This window comes from Cygnus atratus, chromosome 5, assembly GCF_013377495.2.
Source record: "Cygnus atratus isolate AKBS03 ecotype Queensland, Australia chromosome 5, CAtr_DNAZoo_HiC_assembly, whole genome shotgun sequence".
NCBI classification, from domain to species: Eukaryota; Metazoa; Chordata; class Aves; order Anseriformes; family Anatidae; genus Cygnus; species Cygnus atratus.
Window position 1 is genome coordinate 10905741 of NC_066366.1, and position 19492 is coordinate 10925232.

Sequence of the window (19492 nt, forward strand, 5' to 3'; positions counted from 1 at the left end):
CCCACAGTCCTGTTTTGAGCAGATCGTGGTGGATAATGTGTGCAAACATTAGCTATAGGAGATAACTGTAATGGTGTAGCACCTCTGCTAAATTTCTCCCCATATGAGGGTACAGAGTCTCAGGGCTGTTGGCATCTTTTCACACATACTTCTAAGAAGCCAACAAAAACAAGAAGTAAAACCCACAATCTTCAAATGCAAAACAGAAAATGTCAATTAAGAAGGGACAAAATGTTCAGGGAAGCCACAAATCTGAATAAATAAGCATCAATTTTATTGAATCATGAATAATTTAAGACTGGTACAATCATCAGCTTTATTCTCCATGACACAAGGGCGGGGAAGGGGGAGAAACAGGGAGGGTGAGAAAGGGGAGGCATGATCTCAAACAGACCATTCACAAATTCCAATCCTAAATGAGAACTGAAAATTAAATAGGGAGAGGAGCAAATGGAAAACATCATAAACGTACACAAAATACTCAATTCCTAGTTCTTCTCTTTAAAAATGGCTAGAAAAAATTCATCAAAATGCAGCACTTTTAATCAAATATTTACATTTCTATGTTACAATGAAAAATGTACATCTTATAGAACATATTTCATAAACTGTTCCACTGGAAACGACTAGATCAAAACAGCAACCTTCCATTTAATATTGACAAAGAAAGATTTTTTTGCTTTGTTTTTATATTTTTTTTCTTGAAAGAAAATTGCCACATTTAGACAAGGTTTCATACACATAATATCGAAGTTAAGCATCAACAATGAAGTATCAGTTTGCTTCTTCCAAAATGTACAAAAAGGCCAGCCAACCCCCTCCCTCCCCTTCCCCAAATAAACCACATCTCATTTATGGCCCGTAGAATTCTTGGCAGGTCTGAAGGAAAGAAAATGGTTTATACTTTCAATTTATAACTCAACATGACTGTTGCATAGAATCTTGCTTTTTTTTTCTTCATGATTTTGTTTTCTTTAAAATTACTTTGCAGGGAAAAAAGGCAAAAAGAAAAGAAACATTATTGAAAAAAGCCTTAAATTATAACAAAGTCACTTAAAGAAAGACTTTATCTATGAAGTCTTGGTAAAAATTAAGTGTGCACTACGGGTAACCCTGCTTCCCGAAGTTTCAGAAAAGATACTGAATGTTGTGATGCTTAGCATGACTAGCCCACTCAAAATTGCCTCTCTTACTGTAATGCAAACTAGTGTCAATAAAAAATAAAAGATAACAGAAATTCCTTCCTGAGCCTAAGCACAGGATTAAAAATGAGAAAAAAAATACCCCGTTCCCCACAAATAAAACACCATTATAAACATGTCTTACAGCACTCGGTTAAAGGTTAAGTGAGAAATTTTCTAGGATATTAAGTCCATTTAAAAGCCCTATCCCTGCAACTGGATTTTTGACAGGCACATGCTGTATCTGCATGGATTCAGTTGGAGGATTAGGTACCAAGATTCACAGTAGTAGCAGGTAAAGTCAGTGCTGGGAAGCAGAATTGTCAAGACTACTGGAAAAATTAACCTCTCTTTAAATCAACACCAGCATGCTATATATTTGATTCCATACAGATGCACCCCATTTTTACAGTACCAAGACTAGAGTAGGAACATTGGCTGAGTAACCCTTGGTATTTCATTCAGCAAAATAACGAAATAGAGTTCATAAGGTTAAAACAGTAACAACAGCAAGCCCCCCCACCCCCAACATTAAAATATTTTAATTTTTCTTTTACAATATTTTTCTTTAAAAAAAAAAAAAGTCATCAGCACTTAAAAGTTGTAACAGGAGCAGATTCAAGACCAGCTCAGTAAGACAAAGTAAGTACAGTTATGTTACAGAAAGTCATGAGGTATAATAAAACTATCCTCTCAAACTGAGTCACAGAAGCATGAACTTGTCTGTTACATTACTTTAAACCCATAAGGATTAACAAGCTCTTAAAAAAGTGTTTGTAGTAAGTTTTCTTTTTGTACATTGAAAAAACCAGCATATTCCTGTAATTTATTAACGACAGCATTTATTATAGTTGAAAAGCTTTTTTTTTTTTTTTTCTCTTTTTGTTTTCCTGCATGGATAAAAGAGCTCTTCAGTGATTTATTTAGCTGCGGATTGATACGAACCTGAAAAGTTATCTCATTTCCCTCCTTTTTGTCACATTTCAACAGATTCTAGTATCTCATACAAACAATATTCACAGCAACTTATGATATTCCAAGAGATGACTTTAGCCCTGTTTATTTAAATAAAATCTCGTAATATACAGCACTAATTTAATCAACACAATTAGTACAAAATAAGGCATCGCTTTAAAATTCAGCACCAAAAGATAGCTGGAAAGGCTAGTACAGATGATCTATATTGAGGACTGATGTTTTTGCTGAGGTACAGCCCGGGACAGCTGACTTGGTGGTGATGGTGTTGGAACCACTTGCTTCCATAGAAAGGAAAGTGCAATTCTTTGTGAGGTGTTCTTGATCCCCAACAGAAGTACAAGCCTTAACACTGATAGTGTAGGTGTGTGCGTTCGGAGAGGAGGAGAAATAAAACCAGGTTCACAGCTCTGCCAAAACTCAAAAGCATGGCCTAGGTAAACTTAAAAGACGCAGTACCTTCCCTCCTTTTTTTTCCAGATTGGAATACTGCTAAAATACTTTTTTTCTTTTTGTAGTTAAAAAGAAAAAACATGGAAGTAAATGTTTTCACCGGAGTAGCACTGAAACTGTCACAGAGCTGAGTTTTAACTAATCCGTTTATGCTTGTGCTGATCGGAACAAAAACGCTGAACAAAACCCAAGGTTTTTAGAAAACTGCTGTAATATTTCATGGCAAGAATTAAAAACTGAAAGTCTGATTAATCCCTTCAGGGGTGTAGCTAACCTCTGTGTACAGGGCTGATAGAACACCCGTGCATTGCCTAAGGTCCTTTAAAGCTGTAGGGCTTCAAGGGGCAGAGCCCTTGCACCAACTTCTGTGGAGGAGGGAAGCTCACTCTCATCGGTGTAAAACACGTGTACACCACTGAAGTCAACTGAGCATCATGGATGTAAGTGGGAGGAGAATCAGGCCTGGCGTAACAAAGGGCTACCCGATGGCCAGCTTTTAGTAGGATTGATTGTTACACAGTGTTTGAAAAAACCTGATTTGTTCAGACTGTATATATATTTTTATATACTCCTATTTATATATATGTATATCTTTACAAACACACAATGAAAGAAAGCCAAGGTCTCCGACTGGCAAGGAGAGCAGCGCTTTTACTTTTCTTTTTTTTTTCTTCTCTTTTCTACTATATTTATTCAAACTTCCCTGTTTTGCAGCTTTGCCTTTATGGAGTATTATTACCAAGGCAAGCAATATTGTTATAGCACCAGAACTATACAAAGCTGAGCTTAATCTGCCAAGCTGATTGGTAAAAGTCCAGCCCTCACCTAAATGTGGTTTGGTCAGAAGCAGCATAGGCAAAAATTTCCTCTCCTCTCTCCTCTGGACAGTACATGGCACAAAGCTGTTTGCTTCATAGCTGTGAAGTTCCCCCCTCCTTTAACTTTTTTTTTTTCCTTTTAGTAACAATGATTTTAACATCTTCAGTATCTTAGGCATGAGAGCTTACAGCAACTAAACAGAAGAAAACAAAGGAATAGTGCAGTTCTTATCACTGTAAAAAGAAAAACAATACAGACGTTGCTTGGGTTGCCTGCACCCAGGTTCAAGACTGACTCAAAGTGTCTTCTTGTTCTTGCAGCTCTAATACTGAGATACCAGCCCAGCCCAGGAACATGTTCTTCTCGTGAGTTTGTGATCAGGACTCTTGTCGAGTGGGAGAGCAATCATAGAAACAACCTATTTCTATCTAATGAAGATCACAATGTTGACTCCAGAGATGAATCAAGGATGTCATCGTGATGGCTGTTGCTGTTAGAGTCACTGTCGTAACTCTGGGGACTTGAGTAGTTGGCTGCTTCTTGCAGTCTCATTAGCATGTTCATCTACAAAGGCACAGAAGTTCATGATTATTTGCATTCTGAGGCAGAAAGAATATCAACTCCATATGAAAATCAAAGTGGCATTCACTATGCCAGCATGTAACAGAGGAAAGGAAGGGAAATGGGGGTAATTATTAATGTGCATCTGAAAAGAGGCATTACATTTAAAACAGTTACAGGAGCATACACATTAGTCACAAACTGTATGTTTTTCCAGTAAAGGTAAAAATGAAAAGATTGTATTGATTAGTCCACAGCTGTGACAAAGGTTTGAGCAAGCATCCTTTCCATCTCTTGCTCTGACCCATGGAAATATGTTCAGCACAGTCAAAATAGGTAAATATGAATGTATTAATATCTAGCTTGATATTTCAAATCACAGAATCATCTAGGTTGGAAAATATATTTGTCTATCTATACACTAGCTAGTGAAAGCTAACATGTATTCTGTACTCCCAATTGTGTGGGAAAATGCCTATCTCAGAAGAATAGCTTCAGGACATTCATAGTTTCAATAACTGTTTCCCACTGAAAGAAAACGGGTATTTAGTCATGCCTTCCAGTTCAGTTTATACACCCTATACAAATACGCGTTAACATTTCCTCTATATATACTTGCACTGTATTTCTGATTCATAAATTTGACACCAGTCACAGAGTGTAACAGCTGATAGACTCATTGAAAATCTCAGTTTTCATTTGGTGACTGTAAACACCACGTGAGGTAAAGTAACGTGGCTATTTCATGACTGTGGCAAAACAGGCTTAGCCAAATGGCTCCACTGCACTATTCACACGGTTGTCACCAAATCAAGTACTTCATTCTGGTGTAGAAATTAATAAACATTGGACACATCCCCAGTCACTCCTCAAAAAATGAATCCTCAAAACATCCTCAACGAATGAATCTGAAAAACTTCTGACACTATTTCTTGAAAACTTTATGGGCTTTCTACGTCAACACATTCCACAAGCTGTCTTTATGACTTCCCAAGAAACATGGACTTTTTGTTCTAAATCTTTTCAACACTTCTCAGCCATCCTTTACTTTTTCATTCTTGCTTTTAATCCCTGTAAAGAAGAGAAACCAGGCAGATCTGCTGTTTCAAAACTGAGAACTTACCAAAGGATCTCCTTCGGCATCACTCACTGGAACTTGTTTGCTGGTTGAACCTTCCCGTGACATGGAGTAGCCATCAAACCCCACATCTTCAGGCCGCAGCTGTAGCAGAGGAGGCCACTCATGGTGCTGTGGGGTGGCCGCCCAGGGGTACGTGTCCATTACCCATTTGGCAGGATCCTCCCAGGGAGCTCTCCTCCCATACAACTGAAAAAGTGCAAAAGCATCTTTTAAAGCATTCCTGTTCACTTATCATTTTATTCTATGCTTACCTAACCAAAATGAATGTGCCGTGATTCTTTGACTACAGATAACATTTGCAAGTAAGGTTGAACAAAACCAAATGAGATTTGCATCACCCTAATGAAAACGTTTTAATTATTTTTGATGGCAAGTGATTTGGAAGAGGCTAACCACCTCCTTTGAGGCTGCAATGCCCTTTTGTGGGTACCGTTTAATAAAAGGGAGATGTGGAAATAACCTCAATTTGGACAGGTGTTTTTTTCTTACTTTCTTCTCTCTCTCTTTTTTTTTTTTTTAACTTGAATAAAAGTAAATACAGAAAAGAGGCTGTTAACGTTCACATCCAGGTCGCAAGAGGAGACAGCTTATCTGTTTGCTGTAAAACTGCAGTCAGAAGAATGTACAGGAGGAAACGTAATACCTGTTATCAAGTAATAGTGACGGATGGATGTCAAAGCATAAGTTTTTGAAGCCAAGGGAATTTCTTTGTACTCAACCAAGAAAACGCGCCAACAGAATTTGACTGTGTTCCTATTTCAAGTAAGTGTGCTCTATTTCCAAAACTTTTTCTGTGTTACTGAATCTCTACATATCCTTCTTGTTACGTTCAGCTGTTTGCCTTAATTAGCTAATAAATTCCTTTTAATGTCATATGACTTTCAAAAGCATAAATACAACTTTAAGTGACTTTAAACTTCTGCTTTATAATTTTCTGGCCTAAGCATCCTTCCGCAACTGGAGTTCATTACTGGTGCTTTGTCACTTGAATTCAGAGACCTCTCTTTCCTGTACAATGCACATGGGGAAAAAGCAGCGGTATAACAAAGAAATTTGTCATCTCTTTCATGGATCTAAGACTATCTTGTTTTCTTCATCAGTATTTCTTCCTCCCCACACTCCCATTCTGTTATCCTGCCCATTGCCAAACAGCAATAGTTAGGGCAAACTTGAGCTTTCTAGTGCTGTTCCTCACATTGGCATAAATCACTGGAACGTTCTTGCAGCATGGAAACTAATTCTTCCAGTGCAAACAGGCCCCCAAAATGCTGCATCCAAACAGAATGCAAGAGACTGACTTCATCTGGATGCATGGTTAATTAATCCAAATCTGATCTTCCTGCATGGCAGCAGAATGTTTCCACAGATATATATCAGGCAAGCGTGTACGAATGGCATTTTGTCAGAGACTCCTATGCAATATTAGAGAATAAAAACAGCTTTCATTCTAAGTGATGTCACGTAGTTCACAGCCTAACCCTTTCTTTGAAAATTTGGCTGCGTTAATTTGCACATGCTAAACAAAGTCTTTTATCTGTTCTATTAGAGCCTTCCTGTAAGAGTTACATGAAACTTATATTCCAGTGAAGCTCAGACATGAATGCTAACTTACTAATAGATGGCAGTCAAATGCCATACGGAAATCACAAAGTATTTAACACTTTCTGGAACAGCACTGAAGCAGGCAGAGCACAGAGCAGGCATGCCCAGCAGGTGGTGCTAGGCAGTCTTACACATGGCTTTCTGCCGCAAAATAACTCCTCTGGGTCCTTGAGCTGTATTGTATTATTTTCCCAACATAATGTCTTCAAGCTGTGGTAAGTCAGATCACATATTCTAATCTTGTCAAATCTACGGCAAGTCGTAACAGTTGGTAAGGGCAGAGAATTTTATATTTTCCACATGTCCGTGCTGCCTAGAAGGTCTGTGTGGTTCCTAGATCATTTCTGAAAATTAGCTAGGAAGTCAAATCCCCATTGCAGTATATGAAATCATCATATATCTTCAGCAGATGAAAGATCGAATTACCAGCTTACTATTCCGATCCACAGCAACCAGTCCTGCCCCTTTCATACGAATGCTTTCTAGACAAAGAAGGTGCAATTAAGGAGCAAGAACCTAACAGGTTGGTCCACAAAGCACCACACAGAAACCACTGGAGTAGGAGTGATGGCATCAGGAAGCCACAGAGACTTTAGACCCTCTTTTTGTTGGTGCTCCACTCCATATCAATATACCGAGCAGGAAGAACAATGGGTTTTTAAAACCCTGTAATTTTCACTTCCCTGTTCTGAAGAACCAAAAACTCAGCAGCTCCAACGGGAGCAATTATTTTAAGGATCCTTTTGGCTCACTTGTTTTTGACCCAAAATAGTTCTCTAAATGAGAAACAGAAACATAAAAATAGTTCAGTTTAGATCCAGAGAGATCAGAGTGAAATCAGCAGTCCACCCTTCCTTTCTGGCAGGCAATTTCATATGAGAGGATGTGTTCTCAAAGGAGTCTTTGTGGGTGTGGGGACAGAAAATAGCCAAAAATGAAATACACATTCTAGCATTAGCTTGTTAATTAATTAGTACAACTCTGGCTGCTCTTTGAGTACTCATGTTTTATTCCCATCCACAGACTCAACAGAGAATTCTACAGCAAACTAGGAAATTATTTAAAATGAAATGAATTAGTGGAATCTGGGGAAATTGGATCGGAGCAGATAGAGAATCTAAAGCAAAAAGTGAGAAACTGGAATCCTTACACTTAAAATGCAAGCCATTCAAATAACATAAAGAAAGATGCAGATAACAGGCAAAACGAGGAAGCAAAAAGAGGGTTTTATCAATTGTTATGCTTTCTCATCCTTTCTGTTACTAATGTTTCAATGCTTTCCATACCTACTGATCAGCTGATACGAGACCTCCAAAACACAATACAACATGCCTGAGCATCCCATTTCAGGAGGAAACAAGAACACACCCTCTCTTCTCACTTGTTTTAGGTCAAAAAGAGTATTAGCTCCCCTTACCTTCCTTTATGGGGACACTCTACAGGAACTTTTATGTAAAATGGTTCTTCTCTTCTGTTCTATTTCTACCTATGTTTCTCTTTGTGCATTCTGAAAACCTGATGTCTAAGTACCTACCACAATCATCTCAAAGAAAATGAAGTCTCTAGGTACTGTCAAAATTCAAATGGTAAACACAGTTTGTACAAATTCTCACTAAAACTTGTTGAACAATGCATGTATCTAGTAGTTATGAGGAGCCATTAGTAAAAATTCAAATTTCTATGACAAGGCTGTTTTTTCTCACTCTCTGTGTTAACATCTATAAATCTCTGTTGTCGAGATAGTAAATGAAACTCCAGGTGTTTCTTAAGCGGACAACATAAAATCATTTTTGTTTCCTTTTAAGCATGTTTTCAAGTACTCAAACTGGTGTGTCTTCTCTTCATTATTGCTTCATTTTCTGCAGAGTACTCCCATCCAAACCAGAGCTGAACCTCAAATACAGAAACAGTATTGCATAGGAAAGAAAAGGTGTTTTTCAAAAGAAAACTTTCACACTTTTCTAACAGATCTTCATGACAAGTCATCCCGATGAATACTGTAAAGGTGACCCCTAAGCAGCCCCAGAATGGAGTGAACTGTTCTTCACAAACCCAAAATTACCATTCTGTGACTGCTTCTCTCAAGGAGCTTGTAACTTCTTGGGAGTTCTTTCATGTTTCAGAAAGATTTTGGGCTCAGAGACATACATGGTAGAGAACCTATTATTTCTGTAGTAAAATTTCCTAACTATTAATTATTCTTACTAATAACAAACCGTGTCTTGCTCAGTTTGAATTTTTCTAGCGCAAACTTGTCAAACAGCCAGTAAATGTTTTTCCCCCACTGAAGCAGAAGACTCCCGAAGACCAAACACTGTTTCATCTTCCTATTGAATAAACTGAATAGTTTGAACTTCTCATCTCACTGTACAATGCTTTCTGTATCTTAAATTATACCTATTGCCCGTTTCTGAACCCTTTTAACTTTTAAATCTTTTTTCTTTAACATACAGAAGTACTTCCCTCTTCCTACCTCTATGAGCTTGTAGGTTATACCCCTAAAATGGCATTTGTCCTCTTACCAAAACACAAGCTTCCGATACATCACCATAATTTACTATTCTCCACTTATCTTCAGCCTTTTTCAACCTTCCAGACTCTCACTGTCATCCACCTTTTTATTTCTTTAAATGTGATCTTGCATTTAGCTCTACTGCAAAACAAGTAATTTTTAAATGCGCAGATTTCACAGATACTGCAAGGGGAAAGCTTCAAGTTCCATCTGCCCTAATCCTCACGTTATCAAAATACAGGGATTTTTCTCACAGAGAACTCTTTATCTAAAATAACTACTTTAATGTATGCAACACCCAGAATTTACTCATATTTGATTATGTTATCTCCCAAAACACCTTTTAAGTTATGTGCTGCTGTTCTTACCCTGTGAACAGAGAACTGAAAAATCTAAATTTTTTTTTCCATAATTCCATGTCAAGTCAGTAGCAAACCTCTGGTAAGCCATTCCTCCTGATTCCAACATGCTTTATAGTCATGGAGATGCTAAGAATTGCATGAATGTAAGAACTGAATGCCTAAAACTATCCAAATTGTTAGACAGTGTGAATCAGATACAAAGTACAGGCAATCAGATGATTTCACTATAGACTCTGAAAGAATTACAAAGGGATCTACTCAAAATTTCATCCTGAAGATTGAAGAAATAATCAATACTGATATTTGGTATTTTTTGATATTTTGATACTGATATCAAAACTGATATTGAACCTATTATGTTCATTTATATGTTTATCTCCTTATACGTCTTCATTTATCCTCTGTTCAAGATTTCATTTGCAAAGGAAATCATACGTAACAGTTAATGACCACAAACATGTTTTTCAGATGCACAGTACAATTTTAAAGTGTGCTCCTGGATTATCAAAAATTGATTTTTGAAAACAGATTGTTGAAAGACACTTGGATGCCTAACTGCCACTAAAAACATCAACAGTTTAGCATTTAAGCACTTTTCAAAAAATCACTCTGGAATTTATGTGCTTCCACTCTGTATTTCAAAAAGGCAGAGTGAAGAGAGTATTTCTCCCTGAAATTAATGACTACATTTTCACAGACATGCAAGTATTTAGTGTGAAAAGTTACACCCACAGAAAACATTGTCATTATTCGGTTTTCTCTGATGCTGTGTTGCCTTCTGAATAGATACCATTTCAAGACCTATGACTTTTCATTTTTGTCTGCTCACCTGTAGCCCTTCTCTAACTGCCTCCAGAAGGTACGGGATGATGGAGTAGTTCCACAGGTCAGTAAACCAAACTCTTGAACCATCTACATCTATTGGACAAGAGAGGAAGAGCCGTGGACCTGGAAAGGGGAATTCAGGTATTACACTCAAATCATAACGACATGAATCAAAACAGGATCAAACAACAACTTGCAGTTCTCTAGAGAAAGAAACCAAGGATGAGAGAACAAACGTAGCTATCTGGTGAAGTGCTCTTCCTTGAGAGTTCAAAAATCCTCTGAATCGATTTGAAAAACCATAGCTTTTGAGGTGAAAACTATTAACCAGATTTCCTAACAAAGTTGATATCAAGGACTTCAGAGATCTATCAAAATGGGGAAAATAAGTTTAGAAACTTCTTGTATGGTTTGTCTGAGAGTAAAAAAAATGAATCTAAAAGCAGGGTTTAAAGAAACCTTTTATTACCTTACGTAGTACAAGGAAATGTGCAAGGATGCATTTGGTGTACAAGGAAATAGAATACAGATGTTTATATATGTCTGGAAATACATTTCTTCCAGAATGGGCAGAACACTTACCAATAGTAACATCAGAGGAGCTGTGAGCCTCCAAGAACTTGTTCAGATGTTGCCAGACCTTGGGAATCCAATCAATAATTTTAACCAGCTCTGCATTTCTCATCCTGCCACTGATCTCTGTTTCAATTAGTTTTCTCCTCAGGAAACGGCCGAGAAAGCCTTTGACTGGCTCAGTGTGGTTAGCACATAGCACCCATCTGTGGCAGAACAGCAAAAATGTCTGCAATTATTCTTTAGTGCAAGAAAAAATATTCTGGGCTAAATATTTCTTATCATTTCTAAATGATTATTGTGATCAAAAAGTATGATTCCAGTTGTATATTTTTCTTAGAAAAAATTATTTTCGAACGATGAGTTCATTAGATGAAACAATTCATATCGTGCTTTGTCTCATCTTACTGCTCACTGGCTATCTGCTTCGCCTATAGTCATATTTAAAATTTGTTAGAAGATCAAATATCTTAAAAGTCCTCTGAACAGTCAAAGTTTTATTAACTGTAGTTATTTTAATAACAGCATCATAACATAAAGCTGCACAAGTTAGGGCAGCAGCTACTGGAGAATGGTATTTCTATCCCAGTTTGCTATTTCAGCTGATAAGAACAACTTCAGATGACTCAGTAGCCATTGCTCCTTTTTGAGCCCACAAACATAAATGAGAAACATGAATAAACAGTACCTGAAATTATGATGAAGTTGAAGATTAGGTGTTGAGGAGGTGGCTTGGTTCATTGTGCCAATAATATACGGACTATTAAAAAAAATCAAGCAAATCAAACTTGTAAATTTTGTTAAAAATAAAAAATACTAGGTTTTTAACATTAAAAAGGTTATTCAAACTTTTTATTTTTGGTGATAGAAGGCTTTTGTAGTTACTTGTAACCAGATTCTCTACTGAGAATCTGAACTACAAGAACATCAAATTCTGAAAGCAAAATCGAAGCCTCAGAGCAGGACCTTTCGCTAAAAATGTCTTTTTAGTATTGAAGGTCTACTGCATGAAATGAATGCAAGTTACCCAACGCATCTACTACTTTTTTATTACTGATTATAGAAGAATTGATTATTTTATGCAGAAAAAAATCTCTGAAGTGCTGTCCATAATATGGATGGTCTCACCATCTCAGTCCACTTTACCAAATTAATCTACAGTTCATTGTTCTGATCATATTCTAGAACTGCTGTTCTTTGACATTATTGGGATTTGGAATGAGTTCTAAGATTTCTTTACCATTTGTGGTACTTGCAGTTTAGAAGTCCATTAAAAATTTCTCCTAGGGAGCTAACGTGATGCAAATTATCCAAAATGATTACAAGAGGCATATCCACAGCATTATTTTCACTATTACACTGGTCTGCTAGGTTGGACAGGTATTGGCGGAGTTCCTGCAAAGCATACATTAAAAACAAAACAAAACAAAAAAGTTTTCATTATATTTCTTGAAAATCCATGTAATACAAATAAACTAGTGGCTTTGCAATGAAATCTGAAGCAAAAGAGACCGCCATCTTACGTGTGTTCACATTTCCCATGAGGAAACAGAAAAATATGGTTTTCCTTCTCTTCTGTAGGTTTTGCTACATATTCAAAGACACTTACATGAGATAAGGGCCTAAAGGGGTCAAGATTTTGCCTTTTGCTTTATGTTTTTTCATTTGTGTTGTCCTAATCTGACATAGAAGTCTGAAATGCATTTTTCTTTCTTTTCAGGAACTTATTCAAATCTCTGTATACCAAGCTGGACAGTTGCTATTGTTCCGGCTAGGTTTGTTCTCTGTTCTTGCCGCAATGTTTCTATCAAAGCAGAGCTGACAAAATTAGCCTTGTATGAAGCACTCCTCAAGCAGGGACTGAACTTAGATGCCTTCAGTAATGACACAAAAGAATGATGAGCTCAGAGTGCTACTGCTGGGTGACTGGGTGTGGCTGAAAAGCTCTCATCATCTTTAAAGCATTTATTACATAGCATGTCTCAAATTATGCCGGTGGCCTACAACCACACTTTCAACCACGCTTCTTCTCCAGAGGAAGATCTGCCTAAGGCCATCAAACATTTTTTTTTTTTTTTAACCTAGACATTCACTTGAGGTATATCTGGCAAAACCAAAAGCACATAAAAAGCAGAGACATGCCTTACAAGCTCAGGAATGTGTCTGGACAACAGTAACTACTGGAACAGCGTATGCAGATTACCACTGCTAATACTTGTAGCTGCAGAAATTCTGAAGGTCTAGAGATGCATTTCACGTTTTCTGGAAAAATGTCCGCATGCAATGAGGATCGCTGAAGTTGCTGGGAACTTTGTGCAGGTGTTTAACTTCCTCAGCAATTCTCAGCCTTCTAACCACTTCAAAATCATGATGCCTTTAGGTGTTTAAACATACATCTGGAAGCATGCTATTTAAGGCCCCAAAGCCTGGTGAATCTACAGTTCTGAAAAACTTAGATATTGTCCCCTTCAGGATTAACGGAATGCTTTAAAAAGAAAGATAAGTTTAAAATCCCACTTGCCTATTTTTGATGAATTAACAAAGGAGCAGTTCTCTCATTTTTGACATATGGTAACATTAACTGTGCAAGCAACGATTTGTTTTCTCACCTTGCTGGATTTATGGTCCACATTGAAGGTTGCAATAATTCCATCGGCCAACTCCCTGCCCTCTCTAAGGACCATATACTCAGACAGACGGTTTGCTAGATATGTTTTACCAGTGCCACTAGGGCCAGACAAGATAATCCGTCGGTGTTCCATCAAGAGAGAGACATAGCGCTGCAGTATAGGCTTGGGGATCAGTGATTCAAACACAAGACAGTCCAAACTGTTCTCACAGATACCTGCAACAGTAAAAGATTCCTCATTTATAGCAACTCCCAATTTTTATCCAGATTACCTACAAGTTGTTTTTTTCCCCTTAAAAAAAAAGTAGCTGTAATGCTGAAAAGCAATCCATTAATGAAGTTTTAACAAATCAAGATTAATTGAAATAACTGGAAAGCCAAAACAGAACTGAAGCGTGGGACTTTGTGAATATACCTGGGCCCAGTAGCAGTAGGAGAAACTCCCAAAATAAAACTTTGTAACAGCAGATTTAGATCCAACCTGACCGAACCGTTTCTTATTTCTGAGAGAAATCCCTTCCCCACTCTGGTGTCCCTTGTAATAGAGAACAGCACATATAAAAAAGTGAATAAGTGACCTGTAAGCTTCACCTGGATTCTCCATCAGCGTTCCCAGTTTTCAAAGAACTCAGCTTCTCTAGATAAAATTTGCCATATAACTGTTTCCAGGCTACATTTTTCACACAGGAACCATGTGTTTCACAGCATTTTGTTACGTACACTTACACTACACATACATACAGAATTTACCTGTTTACTTTTGAATCGCTAGACAAAAAAACAACTATCATCAACTCCCCCTGCTTTCCCAAACACATGTAATTAAACTCCTTCTCTGTATGCTGATGGCTATCTCTTCTAACATAAAACTCCTACTGATAAGCATTTATGCAATGTCAGCAATCACTTTAGGCAGAATTGGCTCAGGAAAAACATACAATGCTTCAAAATAAACAGAAGAAAGGGAAGTTGGCAGATCACCCATAGAAATGTTTGCACCTCAATGGTTACTTGGAATATTAAATATTTATATAGGCAGCTTTATATCTCAACGGTATATGTGAGTAACTGATTTCCCATAAATTGATTAAATACACTCATACTTTATTAAAAAATGTTATCATGTATGAACCTTCAAAGTACAAGTCAAGACATTGCAAGTTAAATACAAAATCAACTGAAGCTTCACAGATATGAGCAATATTTCAATTGGGATTATACTCTCGAACAATGCATTCCAAGTAAGTGAGCAGAACACTCAGAGTTCACATCAAGCCTCAGTAAACTGAGATATTTCATGACTTAGTTTGTCTTCCTGTGTGCTGATCTGCTACAGAATTGATTTTTTTTATACCAGCAGTCAGAAATCAAAATACTTTCAAATGCTCAGTCAAACTTTGAAATTGAGCTGTAAAGTGGTTGGCAACGTTCATAAGTATTGTGCTATTCTATGGCTGTATGCAGACCTATGCTAGATATTTCAGCGGTGTCACTTCAAGCAAGCTGATTAACACTGAAATTGCAGTGGTTGAGGACGTCACCTCAACCCCAGTTTTTTTATTCATTTGCAAGAGCACTTTGCTGCTCAAACAATTCCACTGCGACACCTGTGGTGTGAGGTGCTCTCCAGCATGACTCAAGGCACCAATTTAAGACATCTGGAGGAAACTGCTATGTGTACAATTATTCCTATTTTTACAGATCGAAAATTTGCTCAATTTATAGACTTACCATACTCTAAGTGCTTTCTTCATCAAATGAAAATAGAAGAACAGTAAATAAAAGGCAAGGACAGGAAAAATAGACACAACTAAAAGTTTCTACTCCTCTGAGATTCTTGACACAGTATGCTTTGATAAAACTGTAATTACTGAGAACTACAACAGACCGATCGAGTGCAATTACCTTTGATGGTAACCGAAATCGTATTGTTTTCTCCAACTAGATAGCCACAGGGCAACAGCTCGGGTGTCTCTGCGCTATTTGTGCGTTTGATTTCTCCAATGCTATAGCCCAGAACACTGTCTGAATTCAGTCCCAGCTGACTCACTGGATCCACATGAATGATGTATTCCTACAGTGAAAAAGAGGATGGAAAATTTTACGAAACACTGAAAGCTTTGAGCCTGTAGATTCTAAGCTACAACAACAACACTGAGTTGAATATCACTTGATACTGGCAAATGCCTGTTCAAATAGTACCAAGCAAATCCTCAAAGAAAAAGCAGACAGAATAGACAAATAACTGCTACGCGCTTTACAGATGAGGAAACTGACAGTAAAGTTAGCTGACTTATCTAAGTCACACATAAAATCTTTGTGAAAGTCAGTGCTGTTTGGACACCTATCCAAATTCAAACCGGTGTATACATCTGAGCCTCCATGCAGGCCTCCTGTTGTCAAATACACTGTGAATGCTAATAGAAGAATTCAAGCAGAGAGCAAATTGTATACACTAACCTTAAACAACCGCCTAACCACACCATCCAGAACATCCCATTTGGTCTTGCCACTGACTCCAATGCAGCCTATGAGGAAGGTGCGAGGCCTTGAATCCTAAATGAATATAAATGTGAATTGTAAATTTAAAGTAATAAATAAATCCTAACTGTGTCACATGTCTGTTTAAGGTAATTGAAATTCTGGCATAGTTATGGTGCATCTTTATTTCTTTATATAGTAAATTCTGAATACTATATGAAATCCTTGTTCTCTACTTAACATTTTTACAGTGTTGGAGTGACAAATCTAGAGGATACTTAAGCAATACCCAGTGTTAAGCTAAACGTGTTTATTAATCAATCCACGAACAATTCAAAAGCATCTGAAAAGATTACAGCTTGTCAGAAAGTTTCAGGAATTCTAGGCAGAAGTTCACAGCATTCATTTTTCTGTGACTTCATAATCTAAAATACGTTGCATTTTCAACGTTTATCCTATTTACTTCTAGAAATCGTGCCACAGACAAAGAAATCTAGTGAAATTCTACATAAATTTCTACATAAACTTGTGTGTTATGTTTGGTATATTATACCATTTCAGTTAATAATTTTGCTTCTGATTTCTACAGCAGATAAAGAAAAAGGAATGCACCTCATTTTTCTATTCCTCTGTAGCTGTACTCACTATAAAACATTTATTGGAGAAAAACTGATTTCTAGCGTAATACTACATTTTAGTTGAACATGAAAAGAATCATTTCCACACGGTAACTTTACTGACAGTAAGCACAGTAGAGCCCAACAGAATTAGCAATACATTTTTACTGTTAATTTACTTATCTGGGGCTGTAATTTATTAATGCAAAATTGTTATTTCATGGGAAGATCTGCTGAGCTGATTTTATTTCTGTTTATTGAAATTTCTATCCCCTCTTACAAAGGCCATTAAATGATTTCTTAAATGCACTTCTACAGGTACTCATAATCATAATGTGAGATAGGAAGATCAATGCTTGGTAAAGATTGTGTAGTACATTCATGCATGCATTACACACATGAAGCAGGCTGAAATTTCACAATATTTGAAACATATTTGGATATTTAAGATTCTTTACATTGCTTAAGAAAGGAGAACATCTGAAAAATAACTGTTTAAAAATGAAATACTTGTACCAGAGAGGAAAACTTGAACTATAGTTACAGTTCTCCCAGTATGGACCTAACAAATGCTTGTGGAATACTGTTGCTTCTAGCTTTTTAGTGCACCTTCTATCTACACCCTGCATCATTTTGATTATTTCAACTTAAATAAAACTTGAAATAATAACAGAAAGGAGCTTTGTGCAGCTTTTAACAGATCAGTCTTAAATATAGGCTACCCCAAGGTGCAGATTAGTCTGCTCAACTCCTTGACTGAAAAATTGACCTGTCTTTCAGAAATTAACTGTAATGTTACTACCTACACCACTGACATACGGTCTAGGCTAGCAGTCCTCGATTACTGACATAGGTTCGGGGCTAGTGCTGATGGAACCAACTGGCAGAAGCTGTAAAATAAGAAGTCACTGCAGATGAGTCCCATGAGACAACCCGAACTGGTGTTGCTGGCTCTCAGCAGTTCAATGGAAGTGAGAGGTTAGTGCTTTGTCTATCACTATTGATATGTTTGATATGTAAACTATTCTGCTGAGAAATTTGTAATGAATGTTTTGCAAATAAAAGCCTTCAAAAGAGATTGGAATGTGGCAGAAAATTTAAATCCAAAGTCGCTTATATGGAGACAAAATACAACTCACCTCCTTCCATTTCATTTCGTCCTGAAAGTTGACAACTATTTTGACATGCCTGCCTCCTTCTTTCCGGGCAGAGCCATCGCCAGTGTCATCTAACAGCATGTCTGTGAACAGACGACATCAACAGCTTTCATTGCTGTATCATAACAATGAAGGCTATTCTAGTTTATGCTAACACTTCTATTGCAGTCAAACACAACACATCTGGCCTTTACATGCCCAGAAGTTAAATGTAAGAACCAGGTTTACTGACTTTCTTACTAAATATCAAGATCACTTTTAAAAAGAAATTATTAGTCAGTTGCTCTGTATTTTTCTTCCTACAAAACATCCCCCTGGCTAATACAACACCATTAAATGGCTCTGAACACAACTCTCTGCAGCTGAGGTCATAGTTGGACAACTGCAATCTAGGGTGTAGCAGACCTATGATGACATTTTAAAAGACGGCTTTATGCCAGCTCCTGACATATTTCCACACCTTAGCTGTTAATAATTTTCATGCTTTCATATTCCATGGCTAACCAAACCAAACCTTCCAAGTGCAGGATAAAACCTGCCCACCGCCTTTCTCATTAAACTCACCGAGACTGGTTGACTCCGTGAGGTTCAAACTGTGTTGAGAGAGACCCACTGAATGTCTTGGAGAGGATGAAATGGAAACCTGAGACTGAGCCCTGCTACAGCTGCCGTGGTTTTCAGATTTCAGCCGATCATTTTCTGCTTTTAATTTTTCAATCTCACTCTTGAAAAGACAAGTCAGCGGTTAGAAGGCACAGTGAAAACACACTCTTAAAATAGCGCAGCATAAGCAACTACAGAAGAAATACTAATTCAGTGGAAATGCCTTTTTCACATGATTTTAAGACACTGCAGTAAATTAATTTTAATTATCATAACGACCTTTCTATGACATTTCTCAGAGTGTCCTAGAAAACAAAAAGACATGGGAATTTACTAAACACTGAAACGTATCTCCTTTAAAGCAGATGGCCTGAGAATTTTTTAAGAAGCTGTTGACAGCCAATGAATGGTCTCCCCACAGGTTTCTAGGGTTGAAACAGTTAGCTGTTGCTGAGTTCAGGGAGGTGGAAATCATGGGTTCAAGCTGACCTTAATGAAGGTGTAAGGTATAACACTGGTACACAGGTAAACACGATTTTTAGTAAGCATTCAAAAAGCTTTGAATTTACTTTCTTTTATGTTTTTATTGCGTGGCAGGATGGCCAGCTTTTAACACCTCAATATACACTGCAGTATTTGGGGTAGTTATCCCCTACCTGCATTCTGTTCATCGCCTCCCGCAGCTGGTCAAGTTGATGAGCAGAGCTAAGGGCTTCTAAACGAATATCAGTTAACTTCATTTCCTTGTCCCTCAGTTCATTTCGTAACTGCATGACTGTTTCAGCTTCACTGTCTGTGCATTCAGAAATTCTGGAAAAGAATGAAAAAGAGACATTGAACTAGACCATTTGTTACTTTTCAGACAGTGCTTTGCCAGCATTTATTAGTAAAAGAGAGAAAAATATATATATTCTTCAGGGAGTAAGCAACAGTTTTGGCTTACTGCATTAGTGATACCATAAATCAGATATTAAATAGGTCATGGAAACATTACAGCTTAG

At 37.3% G+C, this 19492-nt stretch overlaps 1 protein-coding gene across 1 annotated transcript in view; it reads right to left on the minus strand.

The window, feature by feature from the left end:
- Window positions 1-2067: 2067 nt before the first annotated feature.
- The window catches only part of NAV2 (neuron navigator 2), a 233111-nt gene continuing 215686 nt past the window's right edge, over window positions 2068-19492 (minus strand). Inside the window, exons 26-37 of the mRNA XM_050711116.1 lie at window positions 19148-19301; window positions 18453-18612; window positions 17871-17971; window positions 16094-16189; window positions 15539-15707; window positions 13614-13849; window positions 12245-12399; window positions 11693-11764; window positions 11014-11210; window positions 10436-10554; window positions 5113-5316; window positions 2068-3992 (exon numbers count right to left, since the gene is read on the minus strand). Coding sequence (XP_050567073.1) covers window positions 3867-3992; window positions 5113-5316; window positions 10436-10554; window positions 11014-11210; window positions 11693-11764; window positions 12245-12399; window positions 13614-13849; window positions 15539-15707; window positions 16094-16189; window positions 17871-17971; window positions 18453-18612; window positions 19148-19301 — 1789 coding nt within the window. The 3' untranslated portion in view covers window positions 2068-3866. The remainder of the gene's footprint in view (window positions 3993-5112; window positions 5317-10435; window positions 10555-11013; window positions 11211-11692; window positions 11765-12244; window positions 12400-13613; window positions 13850-15538; window positions 15708-16093; window positions 16190-17870; window positions 17972-18452; window positions 18613-19147; window positions 19302-19492) is intronic.